The sequence below is a fragment of the Phalacrocorax aristotelis genome, chromosome 3 (assembly GCF_949628215.1).
Source record: "Phalacrocorax aristotelis chromosome 3, bGulAri2.1, whole genome shotgun sequence".
NCBI classification, from domain to species: Eukaryota; Metazoa; Chordata; class Aves; order Suliformes; family Phalacrocoracidae; genus Phalacrocorax; species Phalacrocorax aristotelis.
The window spans coordinates 121016955-121031345 of record NC_134278.1 but is presented as its reverse complement, the minus strand read 5'-3'; the positions used below and the strand labels follow the sequence as shown (position 1 = coordinate 121031345).

Here is a 14391-nt window from a genome sequence, read left to right as displayed (position 1 = left end):
GCTTCTTTGACATTTAATGTCAATCTGCAATAACAAAGCTAATAATGATCTTTGTCTTCACACACTGCTATTGAAACAAAAGCATTTCTTTGTAAATTAAAGGGTAATTTTGTTCCCACTATTCCAGTCTAAATCTTTCTGAGTAGAATCACAGAAGCTCACGGCATAAATCACCCTATAATCCAGACCACCTTCTCTCTGCAAGAGAGACAATGTTCTTTTGGAAATAATCATGTGTGCAACCATGACCCAAAGCAGAGCAGCATGAAGCATGGAAGATTTCATCCGAGGTTCATTACATGATACAAATGCCAGATACTTCTAGAGGTTTCCCATTCAAAGCTTAACATACAGCAACCTTCCCAAATCTGTAAATCACACGGTGACATGTTATAAAGTGACATCTCAAGAACTTACAAGAATTCAATGTAGCAGAAAAATCATACTTCAGTCTGGCTTATAATTAGGAACACATTCTTCAATCATATGGCTTCCAGGTCTGCAAAGTAATTAGGTGTATGCTGAGCTTTATGCAAGTATTATGTCGGTTTTATGGGGAGTACTTGCATTTGTAACTCAAGCTGAGCCACAGTGAATGATTTTGGCATCTAGGAAGTTTCACACAAAGCATCACATCCGCAACAGCTTCCAGGCAACCTTCTACTGTGCGCCTCTATTACTACCTCCTCCAGCTGCCATAACAGCCTACTTAGTCTGATACATGGGTAACAGCAGCTGCAGCAGCAAGGTTAAGTGGGAATTACTGAGTCCAACTTCCTCTTCACTGTCAGTTATACCTATAAACAGGGGTGTTGAGGGTTAAGTATTAACAAGACCAAGGCCTTAATGGTCATTAATTCCATATGGTCAGACTAGCTTGCCGCAGACCAGAAGATAAATCACGAATGCTCATACATGTAACCATATAATGCCACTGCACACAGCGTACAATACATCACAACTTTCTGTTAAAAGGTAGACTTACCCCTCTTCTGAACCCAGCCTTCCTTCACAATGGTAACATCGCTCATGATGACTCCACTCTGAACCCCCAACTCGAAAGAGTACTTCTCTGAGTTATCAGCTTGTCTGTTTGGCTTCTCTTCTGCAGCTCTTCCCAATTTCTACTGATGAGTCAGCCTGGAAGGAAATATTAGAGAAAGAATTTAAGTCTTTTCTGTTTTTTCTCACTTGACAGCCAACAAAAAAGTCTTTGTTGATGTCTTCCACTGACTGAGCTCATATTAAAAATCTGCCTTTTTTTTAATTAACCATATAACAGAATCATGTTTCTAGTCTTACAGCACATTTCCCATGAACACTGTAACACTTAAAAGAAGCAGAATGTGTTAAATTTTAAGTCGTATGGCATTTTTATAAAATGCGCACAATAGAATTCCCTCGTACTAATACACAGGATGCTGGTAAATGAAAGGGTGCCAGTACTGCTTCACAGGTCCAACTCTGAACCCACTGGAGCTTTAACCATTCCCACATTTGTCAGAATCCATGCAATGGACAAGCGGTTCCTCTGTTATGGCTAGGCTGATCATACCAAGAGTGCAAGGAAATGGAAAGAAAGGTTCGGTAAATGAGCTTAAAACCAAAGCTTTAAGTATTATGGATATGGTTATCCTCATAACTGTTAAAATCTGTAGTAACCAGTTTATCAGCCATGCAATTAGTGTTTTTAATGCTTGAATTAAAAAAAATATAGTAAAGGCTACAGAAATATAACATTCTTCCTACTTCCTCTACAACTTCATTATAGCCAATACAAATCCTTAACAATACATAAGCTTTTTTAAAACCAGCGTCATCTGCAAGTACACAAACAGAAAAACAACTTCTTAAGATCACAAATTAACCAAAAAAAGTCAATGTTTGGTTTATGAAAAGAAGGAGTGCATGTTCTCTCCAGGCTTTAAGCCAGGCAGCAACAAAGCTCAGCTTGCAGGCGACAGAAGGGAAGTTAGTCCTGGAACAGGACAAGCCACTCTCAGAAGCCACAACCCTCTCTTCTGACTGCCTTACTCCCCAGTACCTAACAGCTGTAAAGAACAGATAAATAGCACTACAATCAAGTAGGAAGAGAAGCCAGAGGGCGGGAGAGGTTTCCTTTTGCCAGCAGACTGCCTTTCCCCTCCATCCTTCAAAATAAAGAGAACCATTCAAACAATGCTCATGTAGAAAAGTGGGAAGCCAAGAAAAGGGATTTCTCTGATGGTGGAGGAACACTCTTCTACAGCTGTACACATAGGTGCACTCATGCACACAGCATTAGCATGGAACAGGAACCCACACACTTGTTTAGTACTATCACATGCAGCACATACATATCCATTTAGCAGATTGACCAACAAATGTAAACATGTGATAGAAACAAGTATGACTGTGCTAGAAGCAATCTGTGCAACAAATGAATGGAGAAAGTACTGGGAAATAAGCTCTTTTAATCTCACCAAGTACAGGCTAAAAACTGAACCATTACACACATGCAGGTTATTTCTTATTTATCATTTGAAAAATGTGTATTTCCACCACACAGCAGCTAGATGGAAGGCTACTTCTGTATGGATGCTGTGCAAAATAGAACTTGGTATGATTATTTTTTTCAAGTGGTATGCAACAGAAAATGCAGAACAACCTGATTCTATGAAACGCTATAGTGCGTCCATCTCGCAGCTTTGCTTTCACTGAACTACTTTTTTCAAAAACATGCGGTATTTCAGCTGCATAAAAGTAAAAACCACAATGCTAAATTCATTAGTAGTGCAAAGTTTAAGTAATACTGAATACAGTGCCTCTAAGACATCTCCACGGCACTGGCAAATATGACAGTAAGACCTACGCAGGTGATGCACAGCCTTTTGCATTGGCATCAGACCCTGTTGTGTCTAAAAGGACACCCACCAGACAGCTGTTTGTGCAACTACACCCTGCCTTAAGGCTTAAATATTGTTTAAGCTTTCATAAGAGTTAAAAGAAAATGTTATGCACAAGGTTTTGGAAGGACATGAGACTGTTTCATTACTGTTAATTGATCTCATTAGCTTTAGCTGTGCAGACTTTGTATTATGTAAGCCAATACGGCAGAAATAACCAGAATGTGCATTTCCACATCCTTCACCTTACTAGTGTGAGAGTTATTTTCTGGGTCATACATTATCAGAACTTTTGTTTGTGTGCTTCAAACTAGAGATAAGCAAGTCTATCAGCTGTGCGTGGAAAGAGATCCTGACAGATTAAGACACACGCCTGAAAGCTGGCTGCAGTTTTGCCGTTCTGGATCACCACATCACAGTATCAGCTCTTATTACAAACACACAAATCTTTACAAAGCCAGAGGCGAGTGTCAAACAACTGTGACCTAAAGGCAGCTGTCCTGTGAAGGAGGTGTAAGCACATTAGTATCCAAATATCCCACTTAAGTTTGATTTTCCTACAAGACTTTCATTGCATTCTTTAAGAAGTGTTCACAGGTGACTTTTTTTTTTTTAAATTGTCAAGACAAAAGAAGCAATGTGACACACAGTACTTAGCTTGGGCTGACATATGCTGCAATCTGTTTTACTCTTTTGGCAAATTTAATGTACTTTCCAATTTTAGTGTGTGCTTACGAAAAGTGCAACAATTTCTTTTTATTGGTAGAGACTAATTTTAAGAAGGGAAATTCTGTACTAAGTAGCAAAAATCTTATCTGTCCACATATTGATCGTAAGGTCCATGATTTCAGTAGACACCCAGTTTTAATGAATGAATTTATGCTTAAAGCTCCCTATTTAATCACTGATTATAATTAAGTTAGTATTACTCAATCAAAATCTGATCTATAACCTGTTTTCATGTCAGCCAGCATCCCAACAACCTCAGGTATATGCCTGTAGGATTGTGGCTGCCACATCACATGTACTACTTTACTGAATTTTGAACAAAACCTCCAAAATACAAACATCAGATAAATATGGTGACAAAACTAACTGAATTATCTCCAGTTTTGCTTCACAATATTACCAGAAAAAATTCATGTAGAATTATCAACAGTTGTATGGTTATATTGATTGCTCCCTTAATGGGTAATTAAAAGTCAAGCTGAATTACATAGGAAGCTGAAGGAGATATACCAAAGCATTAAAAGTCTAACAAAAATAAAGTTTATACGTCCATACTACGCTTTCAAGAAGCCATTTGTAAGCATCTGTAGTATTATCCTTTACTAAATTCCTTTGAGGTTTTCTAAAAGCTGTATTTCTTTACTCTGAAAGTCACTCAGCAAAGCTCTAAAAGAGCAGACTTTTGAGAATTACTTCTTATCATGATGAAAACTGACCTTAATGAAAAATAGCCACACAGAAACCTTCGTCCCTGAAGACGTCATAAAGGATTGTCTACAGACGTAAAGGAGTTGCCTGAAACATGCGGAACAAGAGCTCTCACATGAAAATAGCATTTTATCTATAGTTCAACTACCTCAAGAAAAGCTACAGAAATGTTTATTCTGCACAGCTGGCATAGAACTTAAATACTTGTTAGCAATCAACTCTGCTCTCCCGATGCACTTCAAGTTTCAGCAGCTGGTATATAGTAATTTTTATAGTTTCCCTTATTGCTGTAGGATGAACCCACAGAAATAGGAAAAAATGTGTAAGAACTGAAGTTGATGATATTTTGCATTCCAGCTGCTTCCTACAGGGAAAAACTTGACTTTTTTTTATATATGTTCCAGCATCTGGAGAACAGGTTGCATTGCTTTTTTTTCCCCACATTATCAAACAGAACTTGGAAGATACTTTTCCAACGGTGTATTTTGTGTATTCTGCAGACAGTATCAGATAGTCACGTATATGCTCAATACATACAAGAACCTATTGTCTGTATACTTTACGGTGCAGGTATAAAAATTTACTCCATCGCACTCAGTCATGTGAAGAAAACACCTGTATTTTTTTGGATCTGGTGAAAAACAGTAAAACTTTTCCAGTCTTCTTAGGAAAGCTATTAAACCGCTTTTATAGTGTTTGATGAAATAATTCAGCACACTTCTAAAGAGCTAGTACTACCCTTCTAAGTTCCTAGCCGTCAAGGTTGCAGCTTTCTGAACAAAGGCTAAGCAGAAACTACTACATGCAACAGAGTTCCAGATCCCTCTGCCGAGGCTCACAGTTTTCCCAAGCCATGGTGAAAACTAGCCAACACCTTTTCAGCTTTCATCTTGAACTTTAAGAATAACAGCAACATTGAGAAGGACCAGCTCATTTCACGATGCTACCATATGGGAACTATAAGACCAACCATTAAAATGAGCAATGGACCATTCAGCAGGAAGACGCCTTTGCCTCAGCTTGCATTTTTAAATTAAAGGCGGCTCTCATGCCCATCACAGCAGTCAGGTACCTCCACAGACCCGGTGGATGGGAAGAAGGAAAGAAATCCCTTCCAAGCAGGACTGAAAACAGTGGTTCAGGTCTACACTTAACAGCCACTATGTGTAAGTGAATAATCATCGAGATTCCTAAGAACAGACAACACTCCCTTGGAATCTGGGCATCCTCCCATTTCCCCCGTGACAAGAGACAGCTGAGTAAAGAAGACAGTGCCCATAAATTCAGTGTAAATTGTATGATTCAGGTCTCTGTTGTAAGAACTTTCATAAACACAGGCTCCTACTTTCAACAATTTTGGAGCTGAGAAAAAACAGATACTCTCACATTTACCAACTCAAGTTACCATAGAGAATACCAAAAGGATCAGTTTCAGTGCTTCCAGAGACGATCCCTATAACTTCTTGTAGCATTATCAGCTTAGTGATTCATCAAACCTTATTCTCTTAATATATAAGGAAACTACCATTTTCCCTTTACAAGTAATCATTTGTTTAATAAAATGTTTGGGGAAGAAAACAGCAAGTGAATCTTCCTGATTCACTTTCCCTGACTCACTGAGATTCTTTGGTCCTCAACATAAGCAGAGCCAAATCTCATCACCTTTATCTCCTTATTTCTCAGAATGGTAACTAAAAAAATTTGTGCATGGACACACAAAATACACACTACCAAAAAAAAGCAGATCTCAGTCATCCTCTAGTGGCTTCCATCACACACACGTTTGCTTTCCTGCTTTGAGGGTTTTCTTGTAGCAGATCAAGCTCTTAAGAGGTTTTCTCAAATCTGAGTCTGAATCCTCCAAGACAACTGAACAGGCTGTAACTGTCTCCAGTGCCGGTTGCAGTCACAGAGCAAGGAATTCAAAAAGATAAGGCTCCAAACTGAAAACAGAGTTGTCTTTAGGATTGGAAGCTGAGATCCAAGTTTTATTTATATAAAAAATGCATGCATATTCTCTTCCCCTACCAAAGTTGTTATCTAAAAGTCTGGTCAAACAATTAGAGGATATATTGCACATCATCAAAAATTACACAAAAGACTATGTTGCAGAACAGAGATTGCTACAAAACCTACTAAATCAAATTAGCCTATGTTGCTAATGGAAGAATCACATTCAGCTGAGTTCTTTACTTAAAAAGTATACAGAATTTACACAGACTTTTACAACTACCTATTCTGGAATTTTGGTTATACTTCAAACACAGCAGATTGGATTCTGTTCCTTTTTATGGCCTCAGGAAGACGGACCAATTTAAATACTATCACTGCTTAGACTGAGGAAAAGGAACTTGCAGGCAGAGAGTGTTTGTTCAACTTAATAGGGTCAATTAAAAAAAAAAAACACACACAACACAAAACAAAACATGAATTGGTTTGACAAGACAAAGAAATCCAAACCCACAAGATTTCTAAAAGACAATAGATCCTAAATTTATAAAATGGTAATCTTTATGTACGCACAATTAAGACACTTAAAGATACCCCTAAATACTATGTAGAGAAGTTCATACTTTACAAATTTTAAAACAAATATAAAAAATTCCAAGATATCTGAGCAACGAGCATTGTAAATTTTTAAACTATATTTCATACTAAAAGCCTCAATGTCCTTAAAAATATTGGTATCAAAAATTTACTCTGAACAACTTTATTTCATAACCCTTGACTTGGAATAATGAGGGGCATAACAGGAAAACAGCACTGCCTACACGTTGTGGTAAGGAAAAACAATGTACTTTGGAAAAGATAAATAGCTCTTTTTAAAGCACACTTAAACATATGCTTTGTGCCTTAATATTTTCAGGATTCTATTTTTACTTTCAGTATGTCAAAAAGCTGCACATAACTAATATATGCTCAGATAAGCCTAGTTCGGAGACTACAGGCACACTGAAATATTAATATACAAGTCTGATGTTTTATTTAGATTCTGCAACCAAATAAGTTTATCAAGAAAGAAACCATCATTCTGTATTTCTTTTCCTATTATAATGACAAAGCAAGTTATTTTAAGGGACAAAGGTATAAGTAAGGTGAACAAAGCCACCCTTGCCTTTGTTTACCAAGGTATAAAGGAAGTTTCTAAATGTAACTAAATTGTTTCTTCAAAATCCCACGTGAAACATTAACAAGCCATTGTTTCACATTGTGTTTATTGACCAAAAATACTTTAAATCCTTTTTGCCCCCCCACCCCCCAGCAAGCGCATAAAACAATAACTGAAAATCAGACAGAAGCAGAGTGATAAAACATTAGAGCACAGGTCTGAAGTTTAACCAAAGAGTATATTTAAAGTAGAAAATGTGAAGGGAGGGCTAAAGTTATGCATTAAAACAAAGTTACTGAACAATGAACTCAGGAGTTTTGAGACTTAAAGGAAGCCAAGCCAAGGACTAGCTGAGCTGAGTATCACAACTATGATAACGTTATTCCACTCAACGCTTCAAAATACATGTAATAACTTTAACTTGCTGAGGATTAATGTAGGAATACTAATTCTTGCCTTTTTAAGACAAAGTTCCTTTGTCCTTTAAAAAAATAGTTTAGTAATGACTCAGATAACCAAGCAAAATTAAACCCAAGCTCCGCATTTTTAAAACAAAGTAAAATTGGCCTTCTGTGTCTAGAATACTCAAAAAAAGGTAATCTAATTTTCAGAAGTTCAAAGAACCTAGAAATTCCTATTCATTCTGAGGTGAGGGATTTTAAAAGATAATCTTCAAGAGATACAAAATAAAGTTTCATTAAGCTCATGTATTTAATTATTTGCATGATAGTAACTTTTCTGCAGCACAACATCAGTGTATAAAACACCAAACATACTCTTGAAGATAACAGAAACCAGAAACATGTGAAGTGCCATGAGTAACAAGAAAAGGAAAGTAGAGAGATAAAAACATGTTCTCAAACTATTAACATAAAAGACGGAAAAAGTTCAATGACATGTCTACCAAGTAGCTTTCTTTTAAAGTCTTATAGTGTATTTATTTATTATTGGGATATTGAACAATTTAAGCTCTGAATTGCCTTACAACAATAGAAACGAGCTTTGTGATTCCTTCCTACAAGCAATCAAACATTGCTGAACCTACTGTCAAATTCTGACACCTCACTATGACTAGAACATAATCAACTTCTATCCTAAAACCTTTGGATCTTCACACTCACCTTCAAAAAAGCATTATCCTCGTCAACTTGAGATCACAGTTTCCTAAGGACAGAATGAATTTTCTGCAACCTTAAATGAAGACCGTGCATTTTTCAAAGGTATGCTATTGCTTACGCACATTTAAGGCTAGATGCAGAGCTCACTAGATGAAGACCTTTGGCAAACATTATACAAAAAGCCAGATTACATGAAACTCACATATACAACCTCAACTCTCTGCCTCAAAGCACACCATATATTTAGAAAAAGATATAAAAATTTTAAGAAAAATCTCACAAGGCAAGCTGCACCTAAACGCTATGGGGAAAAAATTACGTGTATTGGTAGAAATTGTTTTGCAAAATTGCTGGGACTCAACTGAGAAATACTGTGTATCAATTCTGTGGTGCTAAATCAGATGTATAACAAGTTTTGACTGTTGGGCACTGCCATTCCACACCTACAAAAGGTGCTGGTAAGACCTTCGCTATCTCTGCAAAGCTGAAGCAGGCTCTTCATCTCTGCTCCTGCTGTAGAAGGCACTCAGATAACTTTACCACAGGGACAAGGCAGGGAAGTCTGACAAACCATGCTGTCAAGTCATTCAGACGTGCATGAAATATTGTGGACTCAGTCTCATTTTTAAGAGAACTTAAAATTACTACTGTTCTTAGTCAGGATATAACAGAGAAGAAAAAAAAAAAAGAAAAAATATCACAGGGCAACAACTTGTTCTTAATGCTATTTTTGATCAGTATGACTCACACCTAGACATTCACATAGAAGTATGCAGAAAAAAGAGCATTGGTCAAGATGGACTCAACACATATTAAGTTATTTAATCTAAACATAGTAAGCGTTGATACAAATAGTATTAAAATAAAAAATCAAAGAAACATTTGAAGTGACCAAAAGTAAGCATCTTCATACACATAAGCCAAAACTGCTTACTCTCCCTGACAGTAACATTTAATGATATTCAATCCTGGGGGGATTTTTTTTAAGTATTAACTCTGCCACAGCTTCCTACTACACCTGAACAACACCTTTAAACAACAAAGACAAAATGAGTCTGTCTGAAATCCACGGCATGTTTCAAAACTACCTGAATGCCCATACTTAACGTTGATCTAGAGTTATAGAAGAAGGACAAAATGCCAAATAACCAACTATGACACCCTTGCATTTTCTAACATCTTTTTATTAGTATAAGTTAGTGATTTGTCTAAATAAGCTTCATTTATAAATTCTTCTCTTCATATAGGTAGCCCAGAACGTTGTTCATACAATTAGCCCAGGTGAAAATACAAACCAAAACTTTAAGGACTACTTTTTACGCTGTGTAAAATACTAAAAAGTCACCTTTCACACTCAATGTTTTATTAGTTGCCTGTAGTTTTTTGTTTCACTGTCTTTAACAGATTTTCTTTTAAACACTTTGAACCAGTTTTTCCATTTACTATGTAACTTATCTTTAGAAAATAATCGTTTCTATAGGACACCAACTTGTTGCAAAGAAGAGTAGCTAATGCAACACATTTACCAACGAGACCCTGCAAGGCTGGGAAAGTCTCTTCCACACAACCAAGAGGAACCCTACCAGCTGACAAGCGAGATTCTCACTGAAAACACACCTTTTCTCACAAGCAATGCAAAACACTCTGAAGTACGTGCTGTACTAGAAAGCATCCCCTGCCCCCTCCACAGTATTCTTATTAGGAATCTCCTAACAGAACGGGAATCTGAGACGACACAAGTTAATCTAATATTCTAGAATAATTTTAAAAAGCACTTGAGTTGGCAATCTTTTCTTACAGAAGACATGACTTAAAACAATAAGTGGGTTGTAAATTCCATACAAGCACTGAAAATAAAAGCAACATTTTAATGTTAAACAAAACTCAAGGATGCACACATTTCACTATCCCCCTCTTTTTGAATTGTTACTGTTGTTCACAAAGGGAGCACAGCACGTTTTGAACAGAATGTTTACTTCATTAGTTGGGAAAAAGAGAACAGAGAGCTTTTGGTATACAGACAACTCACGTACCTACAAGAGATACAGTTACAGTATGGTGCATCATTTTTAAAGCAAATAAATTCATTTATGCCTTATCCATACCAAAATGGAAGTGTAGTACAATAAAGTTGGACTTCATGATCCTAGAGGTCTTTTCCAACCTTAAATATTCTATTATTCTAAGTTTTCACCCAGTGTATTTCAATATCCTTCCACTCTCCACCGTCAGTTAAAACCAGCAGTATGCCCAAACCATAAAAAGATGCCAAAGAATATTGGGTCTCTGATGCAAAACTGAGGGAAAGCTGGGCTACCATGTCACCAGGCCACCTTCCCTGGTGCGTTAACAGCACAAAATGAAACTATAACTAAACAAGGTTACAATAAACTGTATCTTATTTATACTGAGAAGAACACCGAGATTTCAAATGTAATTTTAACAGGAACCGCTGCAGTAATGGTGTTGTACCTTCCAAAACAATTGAGTATTTCAAACTTATTTAGCAAATAATGCTTCTTGGGTACAGAAACAATTATTCAACAGGTCTTTTTAAACTGGGAAAATGTGCACCCAGGAAGTGAAAGAACACTCAATCAGTGCTGGACAAATTCCAAGTAGCCTGAAGGATCTAGTACCTGCCTGAATTCTCAACGACTTCCTGTAGAATGGCAGCATTTTCCTTAACAACACATCGTCTTCCCCCAAAACGCCAAAAAAATGAGGGAGTAAGATACTGAAACACTGCTTTCTGTGAACGTATTTATGAAACTAAGGAGACTACTGAATTCATTCAAACCTAGTTAAATAGGAATACACGATAGAATAAACTGTCTAAAACAAGACAGTCTGGTTAATATTACCTGTGTATACACACACACACCATGCACTTACATTACAGGAAAAAAAAAAGAGTTATTCCAATACTATGTGTAGCCTTCTAAGAAACAGAGACATTTTCTTATCTCTGCAGTTTTTCTTTGGCCCGTATCTGAACTTGACTTACTGGTTGCATCCAACTAAAATATATCCACATGGACTATAATTAGCAATCCAATCCAATTAAAGATATTGGGGTCAACTTAAAGGCTCCTGTTAAACAAAACCAAGCGGTCCTGCAAACAGAATCTCCTTCAGAAGCACACTTGAAGTCAAAATAAGCTTCCTTCTCTATCTCCTGTACGCTCTTTCCGTATTCCAGTGCAGAACAGCCAGAACAGGCCTATACAGAATCTGGCTGAAACGACACATTGTGCTTAAAACATGACTTGTCAGAAGTTTAGGTCTACTTATTTTGCGTGCTTCTTGCCTTGAGAAATAAAAGGCTCCATATGCAAAACATGGGGAATCACGTTTGCCTGTTAACAAAGTTTTAGTGAGACCTAAACAAACATTAGCAGAAGAGACTGCTGTAAGTTTCTTCAGTTCTGAAAAAAGCTGGGAACGCAGGTACCAGGTATATTGTAATTTTGGTAATAAAACTCTTAGACAGGGGCCAAGTGAATCAAGTCTGAGACATGTTTTCATAAAAACAATGAGATGGTGTGGATGCGTACGAGTAGCCAGTCAACTAATAGCTATATTAAAGAAAAAAAAACTAGAATAAAGGTCAAGAGAGGAATTGTTTATTCCTTTTCAGCTGTAAGAAAATAAGGGTTTGGATTTTTACATACACCCTTCAAATAACTCATCACGGGAGAACGTGAGAGAAACATCACCGGCTATTTCACGCCTCTTGGATTCCCATCTAGAAGTAAACTAAGAAGCGCAGCTCACGTAAAGCCGCCGGCCAGCCCATAAGCCTCTTACTGCTCGTTACATCACGATCATTTGCATTTGAACTACAATATATAACGGTGTGATCCGATAACTCCGTGTTCGGAGGCGCTGCACTGACCTGTCAAAGCCGCCCTGCATCACGTACGTTCAGTATTTCTGGACGCGCGCGCACCCAGGCCCCCGCGCACCTCCGCGGCGGGAGCGCTGCCCCCGCCTCACCCCGCGGAGCGCCGGGCGCCCCCCGCCCCGCAGCAACGCCCGCCGGGGCCGCGCCTCACGGCCAGGGCCGGCCTCCGGGCAGCGGGCCCGGCCCCGCTCCGTACAGCGGCCGGTCACCCCCGCGGTCGCCTGCGCGGCAACTTTCGCATGCGGGCCGCGGCCTCCATGATGGCCGGTGCGGGAGGGCGGGCGGGAAGGCGGGAGGGCGGGGGGGGAGGGGGGAGGGCGGGGGGGGGAGGGGGGGGGGCGGTTTGTTTACTTGCAGCCAGAGCCGCCGCCGGCGGCGGCAACAGCAGCAGCATCACTTGAGCGCAGCGCGGCCATCAGCGGCCCGCCGGCCGCGGTGCTATTCTTAGCGCAGGGGCACGCGGGCGGGCACGCTCCCTCACGCACACACTCACAACTTCCCAGCGGACAGAACCTCTCCGACGCCCAGCACCGGCATCCCGCCCCGCACCCGCCCCCACCGCAGGCACGGCCGCGGCGGGAGCGGGGGGGGACGGGGGACGGACGGGACAGGGGCGCGCGCGCCCGCCGGGGAGGGGCCGCCGCGTGGGAACCGCCGGCCCCGCGCCCGCGCAGGCGGCGCCCCCGGGCGCGCGCCCTGCCCTGCCCCTGCCCTCCCCCCCTCCCGTTACATAACGCCCCCCTCCCCCCCCCCGCCGCCCCGCCCTTCTCCACCTCAGCCCCGCGCCACCGGGAGGGCGACCCCCTCCCCCTCCGGCAGCGCTAGGCCACGGGCGCCCCCGCCCCGCGCTCCCGCCGCCCCCGGCCGCGGCGCGCAGCCCCGCCGCCGCCGCCCCGCATCCCCTCGCGCGCCGCCGCCGCCCCAGCGCCCCGCCGCCGCCGCCGCCCGGCCCCTCCCGCCCCGTACCTGCAGAGGCGGCGGCGCCGCGGGCGCTGCTGCGGAGCCGGAGGGCGGCGGCGGCGGCGGCTCCGGGGGGAGAAGGGGAGGGAGGGCGCCGCTGCCTCCTCCCCTGTCCCCCCGCCGGGCTCGGCGGTCCCTGGCGGCCGGTGTCTCCGCGGGGGCGGGAGGAGGCGGCTCCGGCCCCAGGGCGCTGGCGGCGGCTACATGGATCTGCGCGCCCCGCTACGCAGGGAGGCGCCCGGGCGGGCAGCGCGGCCGCAGCATCGATGCGCGGGGTCAGGAGGGCGGCGGCGGCGGCTCCCCCCGGCGCACTCACCCCGGAGCCGCCCGGGCCCCGCTCTCGGCTCCTCCCGCCGCCTCCGCCGGGCTCGTTATTGACTTTCAGGAAAACTCCCGACGTCACTGGCTCCCCCCGAGTGTCTCCCCCTCCGCGGCGGCGGCGGCGGCGGCGGCGGCGGCGGCATCCCCAGCTCTCGCGAGAAGCGCGGCGGGGACGGGGAGGGGGGGGCCGCCAGACGGAGCGGGGGGAGCCAGACAGAGGGGGGCGGCTGAGGTGAGGGTGGGGGAGGCGGGAGGGAGTGGGGAGGGGGCCGGGGCAGGCGGAGCGGGGCGGCGTGTCCCGCCGGGCCGCGGCTGGCGGCGGCAGGACGGATGCGAGCGGCGGCGTCAGCCGGCACCGGGCGCTCCGCTCGGCTCTGCCGCGCCCGGGTCTTTCCTTGGGGCCGGTGCCGGCGGTGCCTGCCGCCCGCTGCGGCCGGGGAGCGACGGCGGGGGTCCTGCCCGCCCCTGCGGAAGAGGAATCGGCCCGCGCTGCCGCCGCCCCTCTTCCCGCTCGGCTGGAGCCGGCGGCGGCGTGTCTCCTCGCCAGACCCGTACATACATCCCGAGTTTTATTTCCTTTGTTCTCGTACTCGTGCATTCACCTACTCCCTTCTCTTGCCGTGGTACCCGGAGCGGTCCGCTTAGCTCTGCAAA

General features: G+C 42.8%; 1 protein-coding gene across 3 annotated transcripts in view; it reads right to left on the bottom strand.

Annotated features, from left to right (window-relative positions):
• Positions 1-13840, bottom strand: part of AKT3 (AKT serine/threonine kinase 3) — a 153397-nt gene extending 139557 nt beyond the window's left edge. The window contains exons 1-2 of one of the 3 annotated variants that reach the window (XM_075089395.1): positions 13733-13840; positions 986-1140 (exon numbers count right to left, since the gene is read on the bottom strand). In XM_075089395.1, the coding sequence (XP_074945496.1) occupies positions 986-1031 (46 nt within the window). In that variant the 5' untranslated portion in view covers positions 1032-1140; positions 13733-13840. Of the gene's footprint in view, positions 1-985; positions 1141-13422; positions 13559-13732 lie in introns of those variants that run through there. The other 2 variants (XM_075089394.1, XM_075089396.1) reach the window with 2 other exon arrangements.
• Between the last annotated feature and the right edge of the window lie 551 nt (positions 13841-14391).